The sequence below is a fragment of the Panicum virgatum genome, chromosome 3K (assembly GCF_016808335.1).
Source record: "Panicum virgatum strain AP13 chromosome 3K, P.virgatum_v5, whole genome shotgun sequence".
In the NCBI taxonomy this organism is placed as follows: domain Eukaryota; kingdom Viridiplantae; phylum Streptophyta; class Magnoliopsida; order Poales; family Poaceae; genus Panicum; species Panicum virgatum.
Window position 1 is genome coordinate 31,825,152 of NC_053138.1, and position 25,326 is coordinate 31,850,477.

The 25,326-nt window shown below is 46.8% G+C and overlaps 3 protein-coding genes across 3 annotated transcripts; all 3 read right to left on the reverse strand.

Moving 5' to 3' along the window:
• Nucleotides 1-1,153: 1,153 nt before the first annotated feature.
• Nucleotides 1,154-2,864, reverse strand: LOC120698984 (E3 ubiquitin-protein ligase ATL6-like). The gene has a single exon (XM_039982799.1). It carries the CDS (start codon nt 2,226-2,228, stop codon nt 1,617-1,619), a length of 612 nt encoding a protein of 203 aa, XP_039838733.1. The 5' UTR covers nt 2,229-2,864; the 3' UTR covers nt 1,154-1,616.
• Nucleotides 2,865-11,106: 8,242 nt separating this feature from the next.
• Nucleotides 11,107-12,491, reverse strand: LOC120698985 (RING-H2 finger protein ATL8-like). Its single transcript, XM_039982800.1, has one exon. It carries the CDS (start codon nt 12,145-12,147, stop codon nt 11,542-11,544), a length of 606 nt encoding a protein of 201 aa, XP_039838734.1. The 5' UTR covers nt 12,148-12,491; the 3' UTR covers nt 11,107-11,541.
• A 9,275-nt stretch (nt 12,492-21,766) lies between these two features.
• On the reverse strand, nt 21,767-23,299 carry LOC120698986 (RING-H2 finger protein ATL39-like). Its single transcript, XM_039982801.1, has one exon. It carries the CDS (start codon nt 22,694-22,696, stop codon nt 22,088-22,090), a length of 609 nt encoding a protein of 202 aa, XP_039838735.1. The 5' UTR covers nt 22,697-23,299; the 3' UTR covers nt 21,767-22,087.
• Between the last annotated feature and the right edge of the window lie 2,027 nt (nt 23,300-25,326).

Genomic DNA, 25,326 nt, shown 5'->3' on the forward strand with positions numbered 1-25,326 from the left:
GGCCCCGTAGGACCAAACAATGTGGGTCCCACAAGTGGGCCCCACTGTGGACCCACGTGACCCACAAGTGGGCCCCACTGTGGACTCACGGGACCCACAAGTGGGTCATGGGCCCCACCGTGGGCTCCGTAGGACCCAACAATGTGGGTCCCACAAGTGGGCCCCACTGTGGACTCACGAGACCCAAAAGTGGCTCCCAAAATCATGACGATCAACCCGCGGCCCCTACATTCTAACTAAGTAATAATACACTAAAGTTTCTATAAATTAATCCATAGCCTAAAAGTTCGCGAAAAACATTCACAGCCTTCGTACCAATCACTGGGCTACAGGTTATGGCGCGGCAACGCCGCGCCAGTCTTTCTAGTGTTGACCTAATTTACAGCAGCCAGCTAGCAGGTTAAACGTAAATTATTCCTGCATTATTCCATCCGAAGACGAGATGCTACTATCAACCTCCTCATGTAGGTGCCTCACGTCACTCTAGCTACTATCTACAAAACCAAATTAGAAGAAACTCTCCTATAGTGCTTTGTTATGCCTCTTGTGATTTGTTAGAACAAAGTGCTTGAGACAGTACATTTATATCGTTTCATACGGAAGCAGCACAGCAACAGACGGAAGCAGCCCCCCACCCCACCAGCCGAACACGGTGATTCACTCCATTTGATGCACTATCTCTTTTGTGTTTCTTATTACCGCTCATCTTAATAATTTGATGCACATGCATGCATTGAGTTTATAGCCATGATAACTATACCAATAATTAAGATATTTATTTGCCATCCTTACGAGGCGAGTGGCATGTGATTTGCCACTATATGAGAGGGACGAATGTGAGAGACATCACGCTGGTAATATAAGGTTGACAATTCATCGTACTATCCCCAGCCCTTTCGCCATGATCGATCATGGGCTTCAAAAATATAATTAAGCATTCAATATGGAGATCACAAAATTAAAGGTCAAATTCAATCACTAGTCGCTATTCGATTTCATTTCATCATCATCGAACTGCGATGATATCGATGATCCTTATATTTCTATACCATATTGTGTGTGATCGAGAATCGATGATTCATCATCTTCTCGGTCCTCGCGTCGAACAAGTTACAAGTGGCAAACATAATCATACTTTCGCTTGTATGCATAGTTAGAAACTTAAAATTTATCCACCATGTATATCATCTCACAAGATCCAACTAACTAACTATACAGACAATACATTTTATTTGTTGTGAAATACAGTACGAACGCAGATGCTCACAAACATTACTACATAATACATCATCGCAATGCCCATTACCACCTCTCGTTCTTAAGTGAAGAAGACTCCAATCGATCACAAGATATTTATATGACTCGATGTATCTAATCCCAAGACCATGCAAAAATATACCTGACAATTCATCACACAGCAGGACGAGAAGAACAGATCGGCTCACCAACCTTTCCCAGCTGGCCGTCATGCACTCAGCAGCAAGCTGCTACAGACAAGGACGCCGACGCCGAAAGATGCTGTCCCCATCCGCCGTTTACGTGCGCCGCTTGCTCGCTCGAGCTCGATCTGACCTCGCCTCGGCGTCGCTCGGAGCGCGGAGCCGGAGCGCCGCGCCTCACACGGGACAGTCCGCGCCGCCGCCGGCGTAGTCGTCCTTGGCGTTCGTGGTGGCCTCGCCGCCGGCCGCGGGAGGCACGACGCTGGCGCGGCAGAGCGGGCACGTGGCGTGGAACCGCAGCCACGAGCCGACGCAGTCGGCGTGGAACCGGTGCCCGCACCGCGGGAGGCGGCGGGCGGAGTCGCCGTCGCGGAGCTCCACGATGCACACCGCGCACTCGGGGGCCTTCGACTTCCCTCCCCCGTCGGCGTCGTCGGCGCTGCTGGAGTACACGTACACGGGCAGGGCCGACGCCACGTCCTCCAGGGGCCGCGCGGCGCGGGGGGCCTCGCGCCGGCGCCGGCGGCGGGACGCCCACGGGGAGGCCACGGGCAGCGAGCCGTCGCCGTCGCCGTCCTCGGCGCCGTCTGATGCGGAATCGTCCTCACCTTTCCCGGAGAAGAACCGGCAGAAGAAAAAGAAGATGAGGGCGATCACGAGCACGTTGACGCCCACGACGAAGGCCGTCAGCGCCGCGCCGTGCGGAGCCCAGTGTCTGCTCGTATCCTCCACCGCCGGCGCCGGCGGCGCGGCCGACGGGCTAAGGCTGCCGAACCCGAGCGTGGACATGGCTTGTGTGCCGGCGAGATGGTTCTGGACAGCCCGAACAGCAGAGAGTAACTGCCAATGGTGTGCATAAACCACAAAAACCTAATGAGACCGCGCTTTTGAAGAAAAGATCGGCAAGAAAAGATCGCAAGTTCCAAAATTTCTCCGAGCAAAAGAATCGCAAATGAGATATGAGGCAAAGATGGAGAAGAAAGCAAAGAAATGCCAGAGAGGAAGGGGGAAGGCGGTGTGACGGAACAGAGGAGGGGACTATAAGAAGGTAGAAGCGGGGGAGGTAGCTTTGGCTCTTGGGGTTGGGCAAAATGGCGATGACGTTGCTAAATAATGCCAAAATGGTTTAGGCTCTTGTGGTTTGGGACATGTTGCAACGTTGGCTCTGGATGCTCATTGCACCGTGCTTGCTACGACTGAACTAATCATGGTAGAGCCTGCTGCATTTTGTTTAGTATTTTCATTTCTGGGGCTCCTCATTCACCAAGAGATGAGAAAAATGCTATTATTTTCTTGTCGGGATACGGCAAGTCAACTAGAGGTTATTTTCACTCGCCGTATGCCCAAGGATGGAGGGAGTTGTGGTTGAAGTAGTCGTGGAAATGAAATTCCGGAGAGAATTGAAAGTTGGCAATACTGTCGGTGAATGTACATACCAATTCCTGGTATTAATTAGGAGTTTAGGACTAACGTACATTTCAGGTCTGAGTTCATCATGTAGAAATCTTCTGCATTTTGTAGGGAGGAAACTGTAATTCTGTTAGTCTCAGATGCATTTGTGAATAAAGCGTAAACTTTACATATTGTTTTTTTGTTTTCAATTTAAGTCTTTATATATGCGCTGAGTATTTTTTTTAGTAAACGGTGTTAAGGTTGGACTTTTCCCCTTTAGCATAATGATATAGGAGGGAATGTTTCATGTCAATTTTTTGGGAATTTCTGTAAAAAAATATATAGTAGAAATAAAATACATAGAAAACAAGATAAATATTGTGGCTTAAATGGGCATTGTTTCTCGAAAAAGGAAATATATGTGGTGTCCCTAAACTAAAAAGGAAACACATATAACCTAAAAACATGGAGACCAACAAGAAAAGGAAAGGACAAATTATCCTCTGTAAATAAATATTACAGTTTAAAATAATTTCAATAAACAATTCAAAATGTAGTTGTCCTTAGGACGCCCTGAGAGGGTACAGGTGGCAAAATGTTACCACCGTAAGTGAGCTCAGTACGGCACAAGGGCGCCCAAGGATGCAATATGTGGGTAGGCAGAGCATAGGTTTCGGTTAAACAACAAAATATATTATTGTAGGCGGCTCATATCTTCAAAGAGGTGGCTCCTTATATTTTTCTACTGATAAAAAAGTTAATTAAATTACTTGTAGGGCAATACAATACAGCAACTATTTTCGTTCATTCGAATATTTTGGAATTTAACGGCGTTGTGCATTCAGTGGTAGGCGACGTTCCCGTCGACAGCGAGGTGCCTGTGGTGACTTCGTCAATCTCGAGGATTTGCCGGCTCAGTCTTCGAAGATGCTCATAGGGGTAGGGTTTGTGTACGTGTATTCATAGAGGTGTTAGTGTGCGTGCATTATGAGTGTCTTAGTTGAAGTGTATAATCTCAAAAAAAATAAGAACAGTTAAAGTTATAAGTTTCTCGGGTTGAGGATAACCAGAACAAGTTGGCTGACCCGTTGGGTCTGACACTGCTGATGTGTCAATGATTAGTGGGCATGATCGTTTTTTAAACAGTCCAGCTCACCACGAGGGCATTGCTGATGTGTCTATATACTAGTGGCTGGGCAAAAGTTCTGCCAATAGAATTTGAGTCCAAGATCTTGTTTGAATTGTTTTTTTTAATTTTTAATTATGTTCACAAGGACAAAAATATTCATAAAGCAACACAACCCTGCATGGTATACCCTTCCAATGCTGACAGCATCTTATTAGTATAAAAATTAAGAACAAGGCCCTCCTTATTTTAAAATCAATACTATTGTAGTGTATCTTCAGAAAACATTATATAAATTTCAAAAGGTTTGTAATTAATTATGTTGGCTATGTAATTTTTTTATTCAGTATGCATCTTATGAGAAATACACACCGTGGGTTCTATAGCTAATATAATGTTAATTACGAGAGAAAATTTATACACTAGCTAGAAAAGAGGGAATGTGTTTAAAAAGCCACCTGTCACATAATAATAATAATAATAATAATAATAATAATAATAATAATAATAATAATAATAATAATAATAATAAGGCAAAAACAAGAAAGATGTGTGAGCATTGGGGCTTTATTAGCACTTGGCTACCTAAGCTATACAGATATGCCATTAAAATTACAGCTGTACGTATGTAAGTAATTATGTTCATTCTCAAAATGTGCGGCTAATTCATGGCATTAAAGAAAATGAGGGCACAGCAACTAATCATATTTCTTGAAGTACGTATTGCTTTAGTTTGTGACTCAAGTCCCAAAGTGTTAGGTTATCTTTAAAATACAATGTCTACCCTATTTACTCCATCACCCGTGCTACTGCATGGGGTTGTAATTTTAAAAAGATAATGATGGGTAAATACCTTCTTTTGATGTATTCATGTTCTAATACAATATCACTTATGCCAGTCTCAGTGCAAGGGTCATATGAGTGTCATAGATATTAAAGACTATGACACATTAGCAAAATAGCTGATTTGGCAACAGAGTTAAGAAAAGAGAGATGATCTGGGTTATCACCACGACCCTCTAGTGGAACGGTTGCCGAAGCCATGACACGGGGAAGACACTTTCACTAAGACCGTTTTTTGTTGAGTTCTAGCACATTTGATTACACAACCATTGCACTATTTAATGTTGTAAGGTGTCTAAAAAACTGTGCCATGACACTGTGCACTGAGAGTGACTATATCATTCCAATGTCAAGCTGATGTGGCACTATTGGCAACTGTGCGATGACACTTCTCATTGAGACTGGCCTTAGGAGTACTTTGGGGCATTTTTTATAGTGACATTGTTAGGTAATTTAGGTGGAGATTTAAGGGTTATTTTTTCTTATATTATTTCATAATAGAACATATATGTGTAATTAGATGAAGATTAGAGGGTTATTTTACATTATTTATAATAGCAGTGGTGGGAAATTTATTTAGAAAATTAAATAGCTTTAATAATGATAATTATCATTGTTGTTTATTCTATTGAACTGACAGCCGAAAGTTTCAACTTTTCTAAGAACTTTTAGAATTTGTCTTTTTTCCCTAGTGTGTTTCATGAGGCTTAACGTGGATGTTCTGGAAGGTGTTTCCAATTAGTACTAGTAACATAACATGCTCTTTTTGGTTCATCTCTTTTCATGGTTAATCAAGTCAAACAGAAAATGGAAACAACATAAAAAAAATAGAACAACACACATTGGAACATTAGCATCTAACAAATGAGAACCAAACACTATCTTACTATTAAATTTGAGCTCTTCTAATTTGCTGTCCCAATCCGCAACCAGCAGAAAATTAAATTACTTATATGCTGATTTCTCCTTTTTTTTTAGTTTTTCCCTGCAAAAAGTGTTATTCAACCTCAAATTTTCATGATAACTCGAAAACTTGCGCGGTCTATCTGCATATGTTTTTGGATAAATTTTGATGAGAAATTTTACAATGGTTGAAACAAACCAGGATCATCGTCCATCGTGCTGAAATCGACGGCTGAGATATAAGAGGTACAAAAAGGTAGCTAGAAATAGGTACCAAAATAGGTAAAACCCATACCAAAATAGAAAAGGTACCTCCAGTAGCTCCTGGTACCTTCCCAACCACCATAACACACCTCAGTTTTCATACATGTTCAATAAGGGTGCTCCTCCGAGCGGTTGATGTGGGTAGAGAAAGCAGTGGATCCATGCAAGCAGCTTGTCATTTGCCGTCCGAAAAGTTCTCGTGAGGATTAACCTGCCCTTGATTATATATATCAAACCCAGAGCTCCACGCACCGTTACCTATAGCTCGCTAGAGATCATGTTCATAGCTATCGAACATGGACGAGTAATCATATATCCAGCCAAATAATCTAAAAATGCAAGTATGGAACCTATTAATTGTCTAACCCCCAAAAATTTAAGTAAACCAATGATTCTGCATCTCGACGAGACCTTGATCTACTTTCCCTTATTTTCTTTCTTTCCATCCTTTTTTTTTGTTATGAGAGCGAGAGGGGACAATGCAATTATCATCCTCTTCCGATCCTGGTCTTTCTGCTTGACGTCCACTAAACAAGTACTAAGAACATCTCCAACAGTTCCCAATATTTTCTTCCCAAAACTTATTATTTGCCAACTCTCAAAATAAGTATAGGAAGGCAAAGAAAAGTTCATCTCCAATAGTTTCCTATTGTTACTCAAAAAAAATTAGAACTTGTGGTCCCACGGGATTAATTTCACGAGAAACATCCATGGCCGGTGGACATGGTTGCCGGATAGAAGCTTCTTGCAAGTCAGATTGCCGGCGATTTAGGGCATGAGAGGATTTCAAATTTGGGGGAAAAGAAAGAGGACGACGAGGGGATTCTGTTTTACATCTTATTTGCGTCGGGGATGCATCGTAGCAGTCGAAATCTTGCTGGGAAGAATGCTGCGGCGGTGGTATGTTCGTGCGAGACCACGGTGGCGACGATTTGTTTCGTTGGGTCCACCACGGCACCACAATAGGGAGGGTAGCGGGAAGCCGGGGGAGAAAACGGCGACGAGAAAAGGCGGATGGGAAACGACGAGGCATGCGTATTTTTACGCACAGAAGAATTCACTTTGCCAATTGTCAGTAGATGGAGAATTTGGATAGGGAACTATTAGAGAGGATTTTTTTTCTATAAAAATAAGGATGGGAAAGGAAGATTGGAAATTTTTGGAGATGCTCTAAACATCAATTATCATCATTCCCGATCGAGATGCCGCAGCACCTGATCGTACGTACAATCGCAGGAGATGAGGACAATTGGCACACCATCTCCGATCCTCTTGTATGCTCGAGCTCGAGGCAGACGGTGTGTGTCGCTGCTCGCCGAGGAATCCCGTCGGTTTCGATCAGCCCCGGCCGCAAAAATACTCGGCCGCCGTACGTAGCTTTCGTCCGGCTAGCTTCCGCGATCCGCCGCCTTCGTTGATCCGACTCCGTCGCCGCCGTTGTCGCGCTCGCTCCGGGTCGTTCCGAATGGTTTTGAATTTATATTATTCTCTTCCTTTTTGGCTTTTTCCTTCTTCCACGAGCGATAGATGATGCGCGTCGTTGTCCGTGTACGAACCGGTACGATCTGAGGACGGTACATCTATCTGACGCACTACGTGGTCGATCGAGAAAGAGACATCCATATCCATGATATCGGGTCCTAGTAACTTTTAGTAACTGTTCCAAGCTAGAAAGACACGGATGGCTGCTGTGCATGGATGGATGGATGTGAGCTGTTACTCGTTAGAAGATACTGGCCCTGTTTGGTTTGTGCTACGCTAGAAACTATAGCAACTTTGACCAATAGTTAGGGGTACTAAATAATGTCAGTTTAATTTACAAAACTAACTTCAGAACCACTGCGCTAGGAACCCTAAAGAATCTAATGAGACCTTTGATCGCGTGATTTGAGAATGGTTACTGTAGCATCACTGTAGCCAGTCATCGACTAATTACCGTCATTAGATTCGTCGCGAAAAGTTACACTCATCCCTGAAGAGATTTTGCAAATAGACTTCATTTAGTACTCCATGCATTCAAAAGAAATTTGTGCTAGGAACTAGCACGGAGAAACCAAACGAGGCCACTGCTGTGTGCACTGCAGCTGTGCTGATGAAAAATCGACAGTACATGCATGAAGTGTGCTGTACAGTGGGCATGGATAGGCAGTTAGATTATCATCTTGCTACTGATCGAAGTGGTACACGAAGAAGAAACAACACACAAAGAAGTAAAGGACTAAAGGAGTTGAAGAGATGACGACGTGAGAGTCAGTGAGTGGCAAGTAACAGCTGCATGCCAACTTGTGGAGAAAAGCGAAACGTGAGAGAGTTGCCCAGGTGTAGGCATGTACCGTCAACTATGTTGCATGCAGTGACTCCACATCCGATCAATGGAGGTAGCTGGGCTGTATATGTCCAGCCGGGGAAAAGGGAGTGGCGAGAGGTGCTCAGTGACCACTTGAAACCTTGGCGCCCCGGCCGTGGAAAAGGTCAAATCTAGGCAGAAGTTGTTTCAAAAAAAAATTAGGCGGAATTGTGCTTGGATGATTGTGGTTTTAAGGAGTCTTGGTGTAACAAGCAGCAGTTTCACTTGAACTTTTACATTAACTAGCTAGGTAAAACATTAATAACAAAAATTTCAAGTGAAGCAGCATGTATGTGCCATCCGATCTACGTCAACAACCATAGGAAATTCAAGGGAATGATGCTTAAACTCGATCGAATTGTAGTTTGCTACTAGAGTTATTAGTTTATTTTCTTGGACACAACATGTGCATCGTGCAAGCCATAATGGCGTATATATATGCCAACAACATATGAAGGAATTTCACATGAATTTCAAGGAAAGGGTACAATATATTCCTACCAGGAAAAGGAAATTTAATTTATACTTCGAGCAACAAAAGGCATCCTCCTACAGCGTTGCGCTGAACAAATTCAAACCAAATCAGGAGAAACTCGTCATGAGCTGTTGCCCATTGTTTTAGAAACAAAAACTGCATCACACACAATACAGAGTCCCAGCAGGTGGTTAATTTTTAATTTTCTATATTTACCATTAGATGATTAATTGTTTAATCTTTTTTACTTTTCGCCATCAGTCATAAGATGCAGACACACGCATTCTTCAGCTTATCATAGCAATAGCAGTGACAACTGATAGCAACGACGAAGGAGCAGATCCAAGGGCGCAGGGGATGGAGCCCCCACAAAGCAGCCCCCCCTGCGGCCCTGCCCACACACACCCACCCACCAACAATAATTTTCAACCATGAATGAAGAGGAAGAAGAAAAAAGAGAGAAGGTAGGAGCCCCCTGATTCACATCCTACATCCGCCACTGCACGGATGAATGAGGTCAGAAATTGATCATGTGATCCCCTCCCCCCCCCCCCCCCGCCCCCCGCGGTACCTCTTTCCCGAAACACAGCATGCACATTATGTGTTCTCACTGCCCATCACTCGCAAGATGGGATTAGTCCAACCCGTTGCTCTTTACATTATAGTAAGTTCAAGAAAGATGGAAAAAGTGTATTTTTCATCCTTGAAGTATTACAAAAATGTGGCATTCATCCCTCATGATTCATTTGGTGCAAATCAACCCCTTAACTAATCAGTGCATTTATCATCCCCATCTTAGTTTAACAATGGTTTAGTGCATTATAATGGTGGTTATACCACTCAATCATTTGACTAATCTCCTCTTAGCAATGTAATATGCTGAGTTGAAGAAGTAAAGTCTAAAAAATCAGTAAATCCTCTAAATTGGGTACCTCATAAAAATTTTATCCAAAAAATTAACTTAACCGATTCATAGTGAATTATTATAGTGATTGGCTTAACATTAGATGTGGCTAGGCCATGATTTGTAAGATAATTACATGATCTAAAACAATATTATATGACACTAAACCATTGCTAAATTAAGGTGGGGATCATAAATGCATCATTTTAGTTAGTTGAGGGGTTTATTTGCACCAAATGAAACATGAGGGATGAATGTCACACTTTTGCAATAATTAAGGGATGAAAATACACTTTTCAATCTTAAAATAAGAAGAAATGTATCACAAGATTCTGAATAAAATTAACCTAGAGTTGATCAAAATAGATTATCTTTTACTCTATCTCATTTATATTTTTTTTCATTTTCTCGTACATAAATGTTCATATGGATATGATGTAATCTTTATCAGATTAGAATGGAGTTCAGTTACCAATTATATGTATTGTATATGTTTTTTATTCTTATTCATAGTTTCCCCCTTTTGTATGACACCTTCGTGTGCGTTTAACATGTATTTATTAGTTCAAATCTTAGATAGAATTATGTCACCAACCCAGCATCTTTTGCATACCTTTTGATGGCTAAACCTTGTGCTCTGTATGCTCACCGCTCCCTGTTACACTTGGTTTGATAGTATGCATTAATGAAGGCAGGGGTTCGTAATTCCGAGGTTATATGGGTTCCACTGGGCTCACTTTTACAACTATAGGGTTATGTATATTTGATGCAAATGTTAGGGGGTTACTTTAGATTTTTTTTCATAATGATTAAATTAGTTTAGCCTTACACTTGTAGTGTTACTTTCCCAACATAAAGGTAGGAGTTTTGGACTCTCGTGCCCTCTTCTTTCTCTTCTTCCTCGCGGCCGACTACGACCCTGCCCTTCTTTCTCGCGGCAGATGGCCTTTTTCTTATTCCTCAAGACTGACCTCTCCTTCCATGCGGCAAGCCCCTTCCCTTCTCCCTCACAACTTGCGGCCCTTCCCTTTTTCCTCCACAGGCAGCGGTTCAGCGGCAGGCCAGAGGAGAACAGCGGCGGTGAAGGGTCCTTAGCCATGGCGGAAGACAACAGAACAAATACCAATTCCATGCTTTGGTTCATCCAAACGTGAATCGAATTGGGGTGTTTCATAGGATTCCGAAATTCAATTCAGTGATCATCCAAACAACAGAATTTCAATTGTACCCCATTTTAATATCATAACTAATTGGTACTGAACTCAACTCAATTATTCCATGCCCTCCAATATAATATAAACATCCAAATGAAGCCAAAAAAAATTAAAGAAAATCTTTTTTTTCTAGTGTATGGTATAAGGACTAACGTAGGGGCTTCAAAGCAGATCTTCGGTTAGTAATAGAAAGATCATATGATGATGAACATCCAACAAGCTTTCAGTGAAGAATCAATATTCGTCAGAATTATACAAAGGGGATCGGATAGGATGATCCATCGTTCCCCTTTTTCTTCTCAAATCAAACAGGCTATTAATTTGCCCATACTATCTCACAGAAGTGAAATCCCCCCGGATCTCACATACACATAGAAGAAGACTCCAATCAAGATATATATATGACTCGATATATCTAATCCCAAATCATCCAGAAATATACATGGCAATTAACAACGCAGCAGAACAGGACGAAGGAATCGATCGCCTCACCAACATGTTTTTCCAGCTGGTCCTCAGGAGCATGCCGGACGCTGAAAGGTGCCTGTGCCTGTCACCTTCCGCCATTTACGCGATCCACTTGCTTGCTCGCGAGCTGGCCGGCCTCGGCGTCGGTCGGCCGGGGCGGGCCGCCTCACACGGAACAATCCGCGGCGACGTCGTCGTCCTTGGCGTTCCTGGACTCGCCGGCGACGGCGCCTGTGGCGGGGGCGGGGGCGACGACGATGGCGCGGCACAGCGGGCACGTGGCGTGGAGCCGCAGCCAGGCGCCCATGCAGTCGGCGTGGAACCGGTGGCCGCACCGCGGGAGCAGGCGCGCCGAGTCGCCGTCGCGGAGCTCCACGATGCACACGGCGCACTCGTCCGCCAGCAGCTTCCCTCCGTCGTCGCCGGCGCCGGCGCTGGAGTAGGTGTACACGGGCACGGCTAGCGCCACGTCTTCCAGCGGCGGCGGGCCGAGGTCGTCGTCCTCGTGCCGCCAACGGGACGCCCACGGGGAGGCCACGGGCCGCGAATCGTCCTCGTCGACGTCGGCGTCGGCTGAGGTGGATGGCCCCTCTTTCCCGGAGAAGAACCTCCAGAACAAAAAGAAGATGAGGGCGATCATGAGCACGTTGACGCCCACAACGCCGGCCGTCAGCACGGGGCCGTGCGGCACCCAGTGGCCCTTGGTGTCAACCGCCGCCGCCGCCACCACCGCCGCCGGGCTAGAGCCGCTTCTTCCGAGCGTGGACGACATGGCTATTGCGCCGACGGAATGGTTTGGGACAACACAAGCAGCAGAGAGCAGCTCCCAATGGCGTGCATAAACCACAGAATTTAAGACTCTTTAAGAAATCAATACGCCGCCCGTACCAACAAGAAGTTGACCAAGATTGCAAATTGAGATGGCAAAGTAAATAAAAGGAGGGAGAGATCTACGGGAAGCTGTGAGAAGAAAGAATCGCAAATGAGATATGAGGGGGAAGAGGAAAAGATAGCAAGGAATTGCAAAAGAAGGAGGGAGATGATGTAGGAAGGAAAGGTGGAAGAGGGACAGGTCTGTAAACGGTAGAAGCGGGGGAGGTAGCATTGGCTCTTTTGTTTTCTGCTGATGAGTAGCAAGGTTACGTTGGGGTGTACAATGGTGATAGACTTTGTTAAATGCCAAAATGGTTTGACTCGGGTGGTTTGGAACTAGTGGCAAGGTTGCCTCTTGATGCTCATTGCATCGTACTCTGACTTAATGAATCATGATAGAGCAAGGTGAATTGATTTTAATCAGTGAGAAGGTAAAGTTTGATGCCACCGTAATTATAGATTTTCAATAAAAAAAGCTATGTCAAAAACAAAGTACATAGGAAAAAAGGAAATAGGTGGATCATATTGACATGTTTTCTCTGAAAACAAATTTATGGTGTTCCTACATTTTTAGTTTATCAAAATTTGATCTATTTATGTTTATTCAATAAGTGTCGATGCTATCAAATATAAAAGAAGTGAAGTTGTTACTTATTTTTTGCTTCCACCTACGCCATTTGTGATGCAAGTCTTCGTGGTTGATATCTTGGGTGGACTTCTTTTTCCTCTTAATTTGCTTCGCAAGAGAGAACGTAAAATTTGATGCCACCATAATTATAAAATTTCAATAAAAACTATTAAAGACTATAGCATAAACAAAGTCCCTGGACATGCAAATGGACATAGTTTCTCTAACAATAATAATTTATGGTATCCCTAGCTGAAAGGAAACATATTAACTGTGAACATGTGATGGGGAACAAAATAAAAGGACAACTGGAATGCTAAAGAAATCCACTGGTTCATCGGGTCACATGTGATGGGGACAATTATATACTCCCTTCTTTTCAAACTATAGGTTATTTTGAAATTTTTAGGTAGATAATTTCTGCTATGCATTTAGGTATACATTATGTCAAAACTATTTATCTAGAAAAGCTAAAGCGACCTATAATTAAGAATATGGGGAGCATATACTATTTCTGCTCTGTCGAAGGAATACGAAAGTTATTAAGGTTACCTTACACTTGCGAGATTCTATATTCTCAAGGCAATTCCTTCTCAGGTCAATTTCAGATCAGACGGAAGCAATATATATCCGTGAGCAACCTCATATCCCCAACAGATGGCATAAGGGTTTTCATGCATGCTCTAAAATTTTTGATAACTTGAAGGAAATACAAGACATCCAACTGAGTGATAATCCCCCCCCCCACCCCCACCCACCCACACAGAGTTTTTTAAATTGAAGTAGCCAGGAGTTTCTAGTACATTTTACTAACTAGCAGCAAATAAACTGTGGTAATGAGTTTGTAGGGAATTACCTTGTTGACAATTTGCCAAAACTGTAACACTAGAAATCATACTAACAAAATTGTTTGTCACTCGGCTAAAACTACTATTGGATATAATATTGTTGGTAACATGAAAAACAAAACTGATGGGGAAGATATATAATAATTCTTGGCTCTTCTTTTATTAAAAATTAATTGCAACCTTGTCTGAGTTGTACTAAATGTATTCTCCAAGAAAATATTAATTGCAACCTCTGTTTGTCTAACAAATAATAGAGCTAATATACACGACTTATATATGTGAGGTTGGAACAATCCTTTCAGGACAGCCAATGCAAAACAAACCATTAAAACCTTAAACAATCCTCAAGAGAAGGTTTGAGTACTGCCAATTGTGTCAATGATTCAGTGAGTCTGGCTATTTCGGAACAATCCAACTCATCACACCTGTGCCGCTGATGTGTCTATGTATTAGAGGCTGGGCAAATTTTCTGCCAATAAGATCTGAGCTTAAGATCTTGTTTGAATAGTTTATAAAGCTGTAAATTATGTTCACATGGGAGAAAAATATTCGCAAGATTCTGAATGGTCCCCTTCTAATGCTGACGGCACCTTTGTAGACTTGCAAGAGAAACAAATAAGAACATTGACCCCTGACTTCTACCAATCAGTAATATTGTACTGTCGTTGAGGAGTACATGATCAAACAACTATTACTCTAAAAAAACAACTATTGACCAAGGACGATTCCTAGAAGAATAATTTGAGATACATTATGTTTCTTGTTATACCAAAAAAATAAGAGAAATCTAGAGTGAGAAAACTCGGAAGGGGAAACATGTCCAAACAGCCACATAATATGTGACACATTAGAGCAATTCCAAGAGACTAGCTATAATCATAGCTAAACGAGTGCAGTGCGCGCGCCACTGCGCGCGTAAACTGTTCGCTTGATTCCGTTTGGCAATATGTTTTAGTTTGGATTGAATAAATTGAGTTTTAGTGGAGTAATCCGAAGTGGATAGTATATGTATGTGTTGTACAGAGCTATGTAGAAGAACTTGAATCTATACATAATTTTAGCTTTATGTGATCTACCAGAATGGCTATAGCCTACAGTATGATATCACGCGAAAAACTTTCTAAAAATCCGTTCATATGGCCCTATTTTGTTTCTAAATTAGAGGAACACAAGAACACAGTGGTGGAAACAGTTATTGTAATATGAAGCCTGTAAAATATGGTACACTAAAGAGCAAACCAAGATGAGAAACTATGTCCTGGCCTCCTGGGAACAAAATGCTTACTTTTTTTTTTTAGGGCAGAACAAAATGCTTACTTACTAAAGGCTGGATCTTCTTGTATGAGACTCCATGGTAATGCACATTTACTTCACTAAAATGATGACTACATTGCAAAAATAATGACAATTTCATTAGCTCCAGAATAGAATTTGACAATATAGTCTGTATATTCTGTATTTCTCATGTAGAATTTGTACTGCAAAAAAAGAATCTTTACTACAAAAAAGACATCAAGCCACTTGCAAGCCTCTAAATCATTTGTGCTGAGCTCCTTTTATCAGTACAAAGAAAGGCAAGCTCAGTTTGATCATGAAGCACCAAGGTAACTTAGAAACATGCATAGGACATTGAACTTAGCACTATGGTGCCAGTACTGAACATAGTATAGACGTACAGTCTAAGATTGATTACGCTGAAAGTTGTAGCAAGTTTATTCGAACAAATAGTTGTAGCATGCCACTGAAAGTGAAGGCAGGAGGTGAGTCTCCAAGTACAGCTTTTCCATAATCTCCAGGAAGCTCGCAAGTCTCTCCCATGGCCGTGGCCAGCCACGCCCGGCTCCCCACCTCGCCTCCACGAATCACTCCGCGTCACCTCCGCAATGTGCCATCTCAGACGGCCGTGGCAATGAACTGGAGGAGCGCCATCGAGTTCGTCATCGTCGTCGAACCCGTCTGATCTGAAGTCTGAACCCGGTCGCCGCCGAAGCTCCTGCCGCCTGGTGCTCTTCTCCTTCCCTGCAAGCTTCCTCGTAAGAGCAAATAACACAGCAAACCTGCAGCTGCACGGCGGCTACTTTTCCCCAACTCCAAATCGCCAGCAATCAGCTCCTCCTGCCCCTCCCTCCTCCCTCCAATCGGCAACCACCTAATCCAAGCAGCCCGTAGCGATCTATCTCCCTGCACAATTCAGCAATACATTCCCTCTCTTCCCTGTTCGTCTTCTTCGCCGAAGCCTTAATCCATGTCCACAGGAGGTGCATCACATGTACCGCGAGTGTGAGCAGCCGTACGCACGGGTGGGAGGAGATGAGGGAGGCGCGGCGGCGCGGATGGCACGGCGCGGCCGCACCGCTCGCGCCGAGGAGTGCCGGCGCGTGGCGGCCCGGTGGCCTGCGGTTACCCGGCGAGAGGCGCGGCAGCGCGGTGGGTCGACGCGGCTGCCTGGCAGGCAGCTCCCCGCGGTGCGGCAGCGCGGACAGCACGGCGTGGCCGCGCCGCTCGCCCCGAGGAGGAGCGCGCGGGTCGACGCGGCTGCCTTGCAGGCAGCTCGCCACGGTGCGGCAGCAGGGACAGCACGGCGTGGCCGCGCCGCTCGCCCCGAGGAGGAGCGCGGCGGCGCCCGGTGACCCGGGAGGAGCCGCGGCGGCGAGGTTCAGCGCGGCTGCTCGGCGGGCAGCGTAGCTGCGGCTCCTCCTCCTCCGTTCTCCTACTCCGCGGCGGCCCTGCGGGTAGCGCCGCGGCACGCCGCCGGACGGCGCGTGGGTGCGCGCCGCGTATCGGAGCCGCGGTTGGCGGCCGCATCTACAGGCCACGCATCAAGCCGCCGACCGACGGGGCTGCAGCTGCTGGCTGCCGGTCGCTAGCCTCCGCCGTGTGGTGGGGGCGTCCGGCGGAGCGCCGTCTCGATAGTTTTTTTTTTGAGCAGGCTGTCTCGATAGTTGGCGAGGAAGAAAGCTCTCCACGGGGGAGATATTTATCGGAATAGTAACACAAGGGTGGAGTGAATGTGCACCGTAGATCTATCATCGGATGGAGCAAATCTTTTTGGCCGACGTGGATGCCCTGAGCGCCGCCGACCATCGGGGCATTGACATATAGAAATTTAGAGTTTTAGAAGGCCTCTAAAAAATAGAGAGCTTCATAATCAGAAGTTAAACCAACATACTATTCAAATCCCTTCTCTATCCCGAGCTGCCGGCTCCTCTCTCTCGCACGCACCCCTCCTCTTCTTTCTCTTGGCGCAACCAAGCTTGAGCAATTCTCCTAACTCCGGCCACCAAAATCAAATCACCGCCATCCACACCTCCGCCACCTTCCTACTTCCCTTTCCCCCAATTTCCCCCATTGAGTTGGGGCCTCCGTGGCCGGTAATCGAAGCTCTAGAACCATCAGAACTGCCGGTGAACGTACGGTACCTGCCCCTCACCGTCGAACTCCCACCTTCGGACCTTCTCCATCCGACCTAGGTATAAAAATTGACTCCTCTAGACTCACGGATGCTCATGCTTCCCTCGTTCTTGTGTGTTTGCGTCATTTCCACGCTCGTTCCCAGGCCTCGCAACCAGGCAATGCTGCTGCACGCGGCCGGCCATGGGGCCTGGGCTGCCCCGAGGCTCTGCAGCAGCCGCTCCTCACTGTCAAGGTCGAGCTTGAGCAGCCCGATCAGGAAAAAGGGGGAGGACACGGGTGGAGGGGATGGCGAGGGCAACAGGCTCGGCAAAGAAAGCTATCGAAGGGTTGCGGATTGCGAGCGAGATGGCAAGTATCGGAAAATGAAGAGGCTGTTGGATCCGATTTTCATCCTAATTTTACTATATTTAGCATTCCATCTTCTTTTTACTGACACTATTGGAATTGCTCTTACGGGACTAAGATTAATCTGAAGGCGCTCATATTATGGACCACACAACACGAGCATAGCGGCATTAAAAAATAGATTTTGAATGATTTCATCTATGTGATAGAAGCAAAAAAGTTTTGTTTCCTTACCGGTTACTAATAAGCAAGTCACCTTTTGTCATACTACCCCTTTACGCAAATACCATATGAAAATATTTATCTTCAATGGGGAATTTATTTTTCATATTAATAAGCAATTTGAATAGGAGAGTAATGTTTTTTTTGAACTAACCTGTGGAGGACCTTTTAGTACCGAGTGGTAACACTAACCGGTATTGATGTACTAAAGGCTTCTATTACCTTCCATTATATCCACCCCAAATATACCTGTATTAATTAGATCATGTATTTATTCTAGCATTAGTATCGAATCCAAGTTTTCTAAAAGTGCACGGACAGTAGCCATGAGTATACCCGTCACCCAGATAATAACATTACTGCAAATGCATATCGGTGTATGTGAACGAGTGCTTTGGTGATAATATTTGCAACCGTGTGATGGGAGGCACCTTTGTAATTTTGTGAGTGCTAACGTGAATATGCAGAGAGCATTGTTTACGGGAGTATACACCAGATATATAATATTCGGTGAGGTGCGTGCAAACAATAAATATCGAACCACAACGCGGCTCCTAATCGCTTCAAGCCACGAATGTTCGTCGTCGCATGGTCTTTCATGCCTATCCAAACATACGTGCCGACACGATTAACATCAATTGAAAATAATCTTCTTCACAATCCATAAAAAGAGAACACAGCCACCACAGATGAATCCCAAAATATGTAGTTGAGTGTTCGATATTAATTAATCCTCGCATACTCCTACAATGCAGATTTTATTAAAAAAAAAGAACAGAGGTTCTACTATCCGTGGGGAAGTCCCCCGCAGCCCAACCCACCCTCCCACAGCCCCCCTTCCCACCGACCACACCGGTGGCACGCGGCTGTGCCGATGTCAGCCAGCCGCCCTCCTCCTTCACCCCCTCGCTCCCTCAATCCCGTTACCTAGGTCACCCCTCCTCCTCCATCTTGGTCGCCTGTGGCCGGATCTGCCCGTTCCATCGCCAGATCTGTGCCTCCCTTGCCGAATCTGGCATGGCGCGGCGTTCCTCCGCCCGGCGGTGCCAGCGCTGCTCCCCCGCCCCCTCGCACATGTGCTCGCACGGTGGTCACTGGTCGCTCTATGCGCCAGCACGGACCCCGCCTCCTCTGCCGGTGCTTGCACATACCGCGGCGAGACAGCCGCGAGGCTGGCCAGTGTGGCCATGAGCCTCACACAATGTGTGGGGCGCAAGTGGCCCGCCGCCACCAGGGGCAGCCATGGCTCTAATTGCTTTTCGACAGTCGTGGCTCTGGTGGCCCTTCAGTGCGGCTGTGGTGTGCAGTTTGGTGGGGCCTGGTGGGCTTTCTTGGCCCCATTTCGCTTGCTTCGCTTGGCTTCCTTGGCGTCCCGTTCTTGAGGGAAGGAAGAGGGTTCAGGCAAAAACCATGCCCACTTGTGGGTTGATGATGATGACGCCGTCGGGCACCGCCTACCTTGTTGAAGGCGTCATCCGTTCCCTCCTTCCCTTCTCTCCGGCAAGCTTTCTAGGTGAAAATCTCGACATTCTAGTCCTGCTATGGTGGTGCCAGTGGCATCACTTCCTCCTTGAGGCTTTGCTGTCAGTGCTCTGGCGGCTTTGGGGCCATGGGGTGCCCTACCCTACCCACATTCTTCAGGCATCGCGGAGGTTGCCACTGTCACCTGACCCTCCGATCCTGCCCTCGCTTCATCTTCCCCGCCATCACTTTTGGTTGCTCAGGTCGATTCAGTCTGGTGGATGCTTTGCCGCCTCGCTGGTTGAAGTTCGTTTAGGTGGATGCTTTGACACCTCTACTTTGTTCGGACAGATGTTTTGCGGTCAGGGTTAAAGCCGGTCGTGCCTTCTGGTGGATGCTTTGTCGCCTCTCTTGATTTGGGCAAATGCTTTGCCGTTGTGGTTCTTCTTCACCTTTAGCGGATACTTTACCGTTGGCGATCTTGCTGCTGCGACGAAGGTTGTGCAACTTTAGTGTTGTTGCATTTTTTTTTCAGGTTCGGTTATAAAGGTGGTGTGGGTTTCTTTGGTTCATGGGTTGAGCGTGTTGCTTGCTGTTGTATGTATTGTCGCTGTATTTCCTCGCTTGTATGTGTGTTTTTTCAGTGTTTCTCTGTTTTTAGTTCCTTGTGCTCTTGTGTTGGTCAAGCTTTACTTGACCACATCAAGATTATGCCTGTAACTTATTTCTTCTTAATAAAAAACATGCTCAGACACGGTCGCGAAAAAAAGATTCTAATATCCATCAAAGTTATTAGGAGAGTCAGAGAGTGTTTCTGTTTATTTTCAAAATTTATTCCAAGAATATAAATGAAACTAGCAGCCGGTGGGTGGTACGCACAATTGCACATTGACGCAAGATGATCTTGTAGCTCAGTCGCACAGGTAAGCATATACACATGAGGTAGGCAACAAGCAGCGACGCCGCGGATTTGTTTTCCTCGGTGGTGGGGTCGTGTGGCCGTGCATGCATGTCGCCGGCGGCGAGAGCTTATCAGCATCAAGCAACGCACGATATATATAATGCTCGCGGCTGCTGTCATGCGGCGTACGCACGCCTCCCCGTTCCGTTCCTGGCTTCCTGCCGGACAGACGGATAGAAAATTGCAAGAGCGAGCTAGCTAGCGGTAGCGCTTTGGTACTCGGGTTTTTTTTTCTAAGCTTATCGCGGTCAATGTACGAAATGGTACGATCTGAGGGAGGCACATGCGCTGGGATTATACTCGGCCAACTTGGCGATTTGAATAAGCATTCGCTCTAGCTATAGTGAATCTTCTCGAAAAGCATTCGCTGGAGACAGAGAGAGATGATGGACGCTCCGGCCAAACTTAATTATTAGAACTTCAGCATGGATATGATGGATGGAAAGATGGATGAATTCCGATCTCACCAGGTCAGCTAGATTAATTGGTGTTGTGGTGTAGTAGCTCTGAGCTGAGAACCCGCGCTAACCGTCAGCGTCTAATCTGATGGTGATGAGAGATTTAGTACAGACGACTATCATCCTCTAATTTGAGACGGCAAAACTAAATCTGTAGTAGTGAACTACAAATTTGAATGTTCAATATATATACTCTACACTAAGAGCATCTCCAAGAGATTCTTCAAATCACAATAGCGATATCCCATTTAGCTAGTCATTTGACTGTCCATTTAGCTATCCAATGGCTGAGAAATCCAACAGTTTCTTCATCGTTCTTTCATCCACTCCATCCATTTCTTCGCGAGCTGCATCCTTGCCTGTGCCGCCGCCGGCGCGTCCTCCCCTCGCCGCCGGCCTGGGAGCCGAGCCCGCCGCCGGCCGCGTCCTCCCTCCGCGTCGCTGCTATCCGCGTCCTCCCCCATGCGGCGGCGCGAGTGGCGCAACGGCCGCCGGCGTTCCTCTCCAGAGCTCGACGCCATCCCCGACGCCCCTTCCCGCCGTCCCCCGCCCGTGTCCGCCGTCCGTCGCAGCAGACCGCGCTCGGGGATCTGCGGGAAGATCTCGACGCCGCGGACGGAGCTTGACGCCGAGCGCAGCGCCGCAGTGGCGCTCGACGCTGCACCCCGCGTCGATCTGCACCGCGAGGGTGCGGGGGTGGTGGCGAGGCGCGACGAGGTTTGGCACCGGCGAGGTATGGTGGCGGGGTGCGGCTCGGCACCGGGCGAGGCGAGGTTCGGCGCCGGCGAGGTATGGCAGCGAGGCGGGGCTCGGGGAGACAGCGGCTCGGGCCTCGGAGCTCGGGCCGAGAGGCGAGGAGCGAGGCACGAGGCAGATGCCGAATGGAGCGGGATATGTATTTTTGCCTTCCGGAAGACCGGGAATAGATAGTGGGATACCTCATGGAGACATTTGCATAAATTGTTGGATCTAGTTTTTATAGATTTTTTTTAATCTAATCAAGTCCATTTACATAGGCTCTTGGAGTTGCCTAAGGGGCGGATCTACATGGGGGCTAGGGGGATAAGTCCCCCCCCCCCCCCCTCCCCACCCCCATCCTACACCCCACCTTTCCAAAATCCATAGATATCCCCTAGGCCTTCCTCTATTTTTGAGACCAAAGAATGAAGAAGAAAAGAGAAGAAATAAAAAGAAAATGGAAAGCGAGCCCCCTCTTAACTTGGCTACTAAATTCGCCACTGTCTACACTGCAACAGGCCAACAAGACGGGTACAAATTGTACTGCATCCATTTACACCTACAGCTATTTAGCTCACAATGCATACACACCATGGAAATGCCAGTAGTTAACGAAGAAGCTAATGTCTTGATCAATCCACCCAATGCAAAAACATGCAAGAACTGAGGTGCGGCTGCTTGCGTCAGCAGCCTGGCCTCCTCTCTCTCTCCCAATCCACGGAAAGCCTAAAAAACTGATCGATCGCCGGCGGCCGGTTAGGTTGTCACACCGGAGAATCCGAAACCGCGTCCGTACTCAGATCCGTACTGTCCCCATGGCGACGCGACGGCTGGGGCTGGCTCGCCGTGGTCGCAGCAGGCGCCGCCGGGTCGTCCTCTTCGGCGAGGACGGTGAAGCGGCAGAGCGGGCAGGTGGTGTGGAAGCGGAACCAGGCGTCGACGCAGCGCGCGTGGAACCGGTGCCCGCACCGCGGCAGCAGGCGGCCCTCCTCGCCGTCCGCCAGCTCCGCGATGCAGATCGCGCACTCGGCCGCCGCGCCGCCACCGGAGGGGGAGGAGGGGCGCGCGACGAAGACGGGCAGTGCGGTGATGGCGCGCTCCACCTCCCGCCGGTCCCGGGCCTTGGGCGACGCCGGCGGCGACGAGGCCGCGGAGGAGGAGGACGCCGCCTCGGCGTCCCCGCCGTCGCCCCCGCCGCCGCGCGCGCGGGAGAAGAAGCGCCAGAAGTAGGCGTAGACGAGGAGGACGAGGAAGACGTTGAGCGCGACCAGGCACGCCGTCAGCAGCCGCCCGTGCGGCTCCCAGAGGACGCCGCCGGACCCGCCGCCGGCGCGCGCGCTCGGGGTGGGGCTCAGGTGGTCCTGATGATCCATGCCGCCCCGCCCGCCCGCCGTAGGATACGCAATGCGCGCGCGCCGGAAAACGGAGAAGATGAACGGGCCGGGTTGGCGAGAGGTGAGATCGAGGGTGATCCAGAAGGCGGCCGGCGATCGATCGGACGGCCAAGAAATTAGAGAACGGAATGGAAGGTTCCGGGTAGCGATTGGGATCGATCCAGGAGCTAGCTAGGAGTGGCGATGGACGGGATGGAGATGGATGGGACGTGGAGGCGTGGGTTTGTTTATACGCCTCCAGCAGCGGCGCGTAAGTTGGAGGCGGCGGTTGCTCAGTATTAACCGGCTCTTCAGTTCCCCTGCGGCGGCGTATACGAGCAGGCGCCGCCGCGATAGGAGTAGGACCAGGTGCTCGGCTCCGCTCTGGGGGCTCGCTGGGGCGCTGGCTCTTGGCGGCGCTGCACGGGCGGCCGCAGCCGCGGCGGAAGGGGAAAAAAATCACGGAGCGGATCAGAACGGAATGAGGAGAGGAGCCAGCGCTGCGCTGCGTATATCATGCATGCATCTACGATCTATCTGGCCGGCCGGGGAGAAAAAGGAGGGAGAGGCCCAGCCATCGGATCTGCCGCCTTGCTAGTGGCCACTATATTTTGTCCTCGCGGCCCGGGCCGACAGGGGATGGCGGCGTGCCGCAGCATTTCCGGCGCCGCTGGCCGACGCGACTCCGGCGGGCGGGAATCCGCCGGCGGCTGGCGTGCGAGTGTGCGAGGCGGCGCTAGCTTGACCCGCGCCTCGCGGGATTGGATTTCCGTTTGCGCCCACAGGGTTGGAAGCTTGCGACGGAACCTTGCCGGCCACTTATTATTCTCTCGCGCCCACAGGTAGATCAATCCACCCCATTAGCGATGGATTTACCGGGACAACCTAATAATGTTACTTTTACTACTTATTGATACTCTCAATTAACAAAATTACGGGCAAGGATTTTATACTTACTAATGGACTAATGGTCTTATAATAAGCTGCTTTTAATTCTCTCGAGACGCTAGGGGGAAAAAATAATGTACCTCAAAGTATTTCTATATATGCTTCTAATTATCCTTTCATGATATTGTTAGTACAGAAGCAACAATGCAATCACGTCAGTTTTCATTCCGCCGATCGTCAAGCGAAAGCTTAAGTTTCTCCTAAATACTCCCTCCGTCCTGAAATGCAGAGCATTTTGGTTTGTCCTAAAATCAAACTATTTTAAGTTTGACCAAGTTTATAGAAAAAGAGTGGTAATATTTTGAATGTTAAATAGGAATAATTAGATCTATTATAAAATATGCTTTTATAAGTTACTCCCTCCATTCCAAAGTATAGGTCTTTTGACTTTTTTGACACCAAGTTTTACCACTCGTCTTATTCAAGAAATTTGTGCAAATATAGTCAAATTTAAGTCATTCTTAAAGAACTTATCTTAATAATAAAGCAAGTCACAACAAAAGAAATGATATTTTGCACAAATTTTTGAATACGAGTGGTCAAACTTAGGGTCAAAAAATTCAAATGACCTATAATTTAGAACGGATGGAGTATTTATTTGATGTGTTAGATGCTAATATTTTTTTCTATAATTTGATTAAATTTAGACTACTTTGACTTAGAAATAAAATAAAATATCTTAAATTTTACGATGGCGGGAGTATATGCTAAGAGCACAATTTAAAAGGAAATGTGGATAGGGATGAAAGAGCATGTGTGTAGAGCAATTGGTAACTAAAACTTTTGACTTTGCTAAAATATATATGAAAATAGATAAAGTAAAGATAAGCAACTTTTAATTGGTTCAAGCCTTTCATCCATAAGTTTTCGTTGCTAATTTCTCTTAAAAATACTAGCCCGTGCAGAAGCAAAAGGTGACGAACTAGTCAGAGTGGAATGGTTATCTATGCTTAGCCCTTCATCATTAGGATAAAATAATTTAAATTTAGACAAGGAATGAAAGATCGATTTTCCTTCCAGCATAACTGAAACGAACATGGCACCATTTATGCCATTTCGAGTGATTTTGGTGATCGACTGACAACACAACACTTGGACTAATATGATTGTTAAGATGATCATTCTCAGACTCTTAGGTTCAAGTGATGACAAAGAGAAAGAGAAGATAGGCGTAGCAAGGCCCGAAGGGCCGCCCCTACAGGTCTCAGGGCAGCGCCCTGAAAGCTCTTCGGATCAGGAGCACCGGAAGAACCGATGCCTAAGCATCGGTGCATCCGACGCTTGTCGGAAGAACCGACGATATGATGTTTGGTGCAGGAGGGAATCGAAGCCAAGCCAACCTATAGGCACCGGTTGAACCGACGGTCCAAGGAAGAGCATAGGTGCATTGGGCATACTGTGTACCAGAGACGATGTCAAGTGCCCAGAAGAAGTTTCTTCAGCACCGGTTCAACCGACGGTGCATCGGAGTATTGCGTCGGTGCATTGACGTCAGCAGAAGAGAAGAAGGCTGTGAGTGACCGGTTTAACCGACGGGCAAGCATCGGTTCAACCGGTGGTCACTATGTTAGCAGTCAGAAGTTCAACGGCTATTTCGTGTCTTAGAGTGACCAGATGAACCGACGCTACCCCTGCCAGAGGCATCGGTTCATCCGATGATACGCAGATTTTCTGCTGACCGT

Coding starts and splice junctions, on each gene's coding strand:
- LOC120698985 (XM_039982800.1), bottom strand. CDS start 12,147: ATGTCGTCCACGCTCGGAAGAAGCGGCTCTAGCCCGGCGGCGGTGGTG.
- LOC120698986 (XM_039982801.1), bottom strand. CDS start 22,696: ATGGATCATCAGGACCACCTGAGCCCCACCCCGAGCGCGCGCGCCGGC.
- LOC120698984 (XM_039982799.1), bottom strand. CDS start 2,228: ATGTCCACGCTCGGGTTCGGCAGCCTTAGCCCGTCGGCCGCGCCGCCG.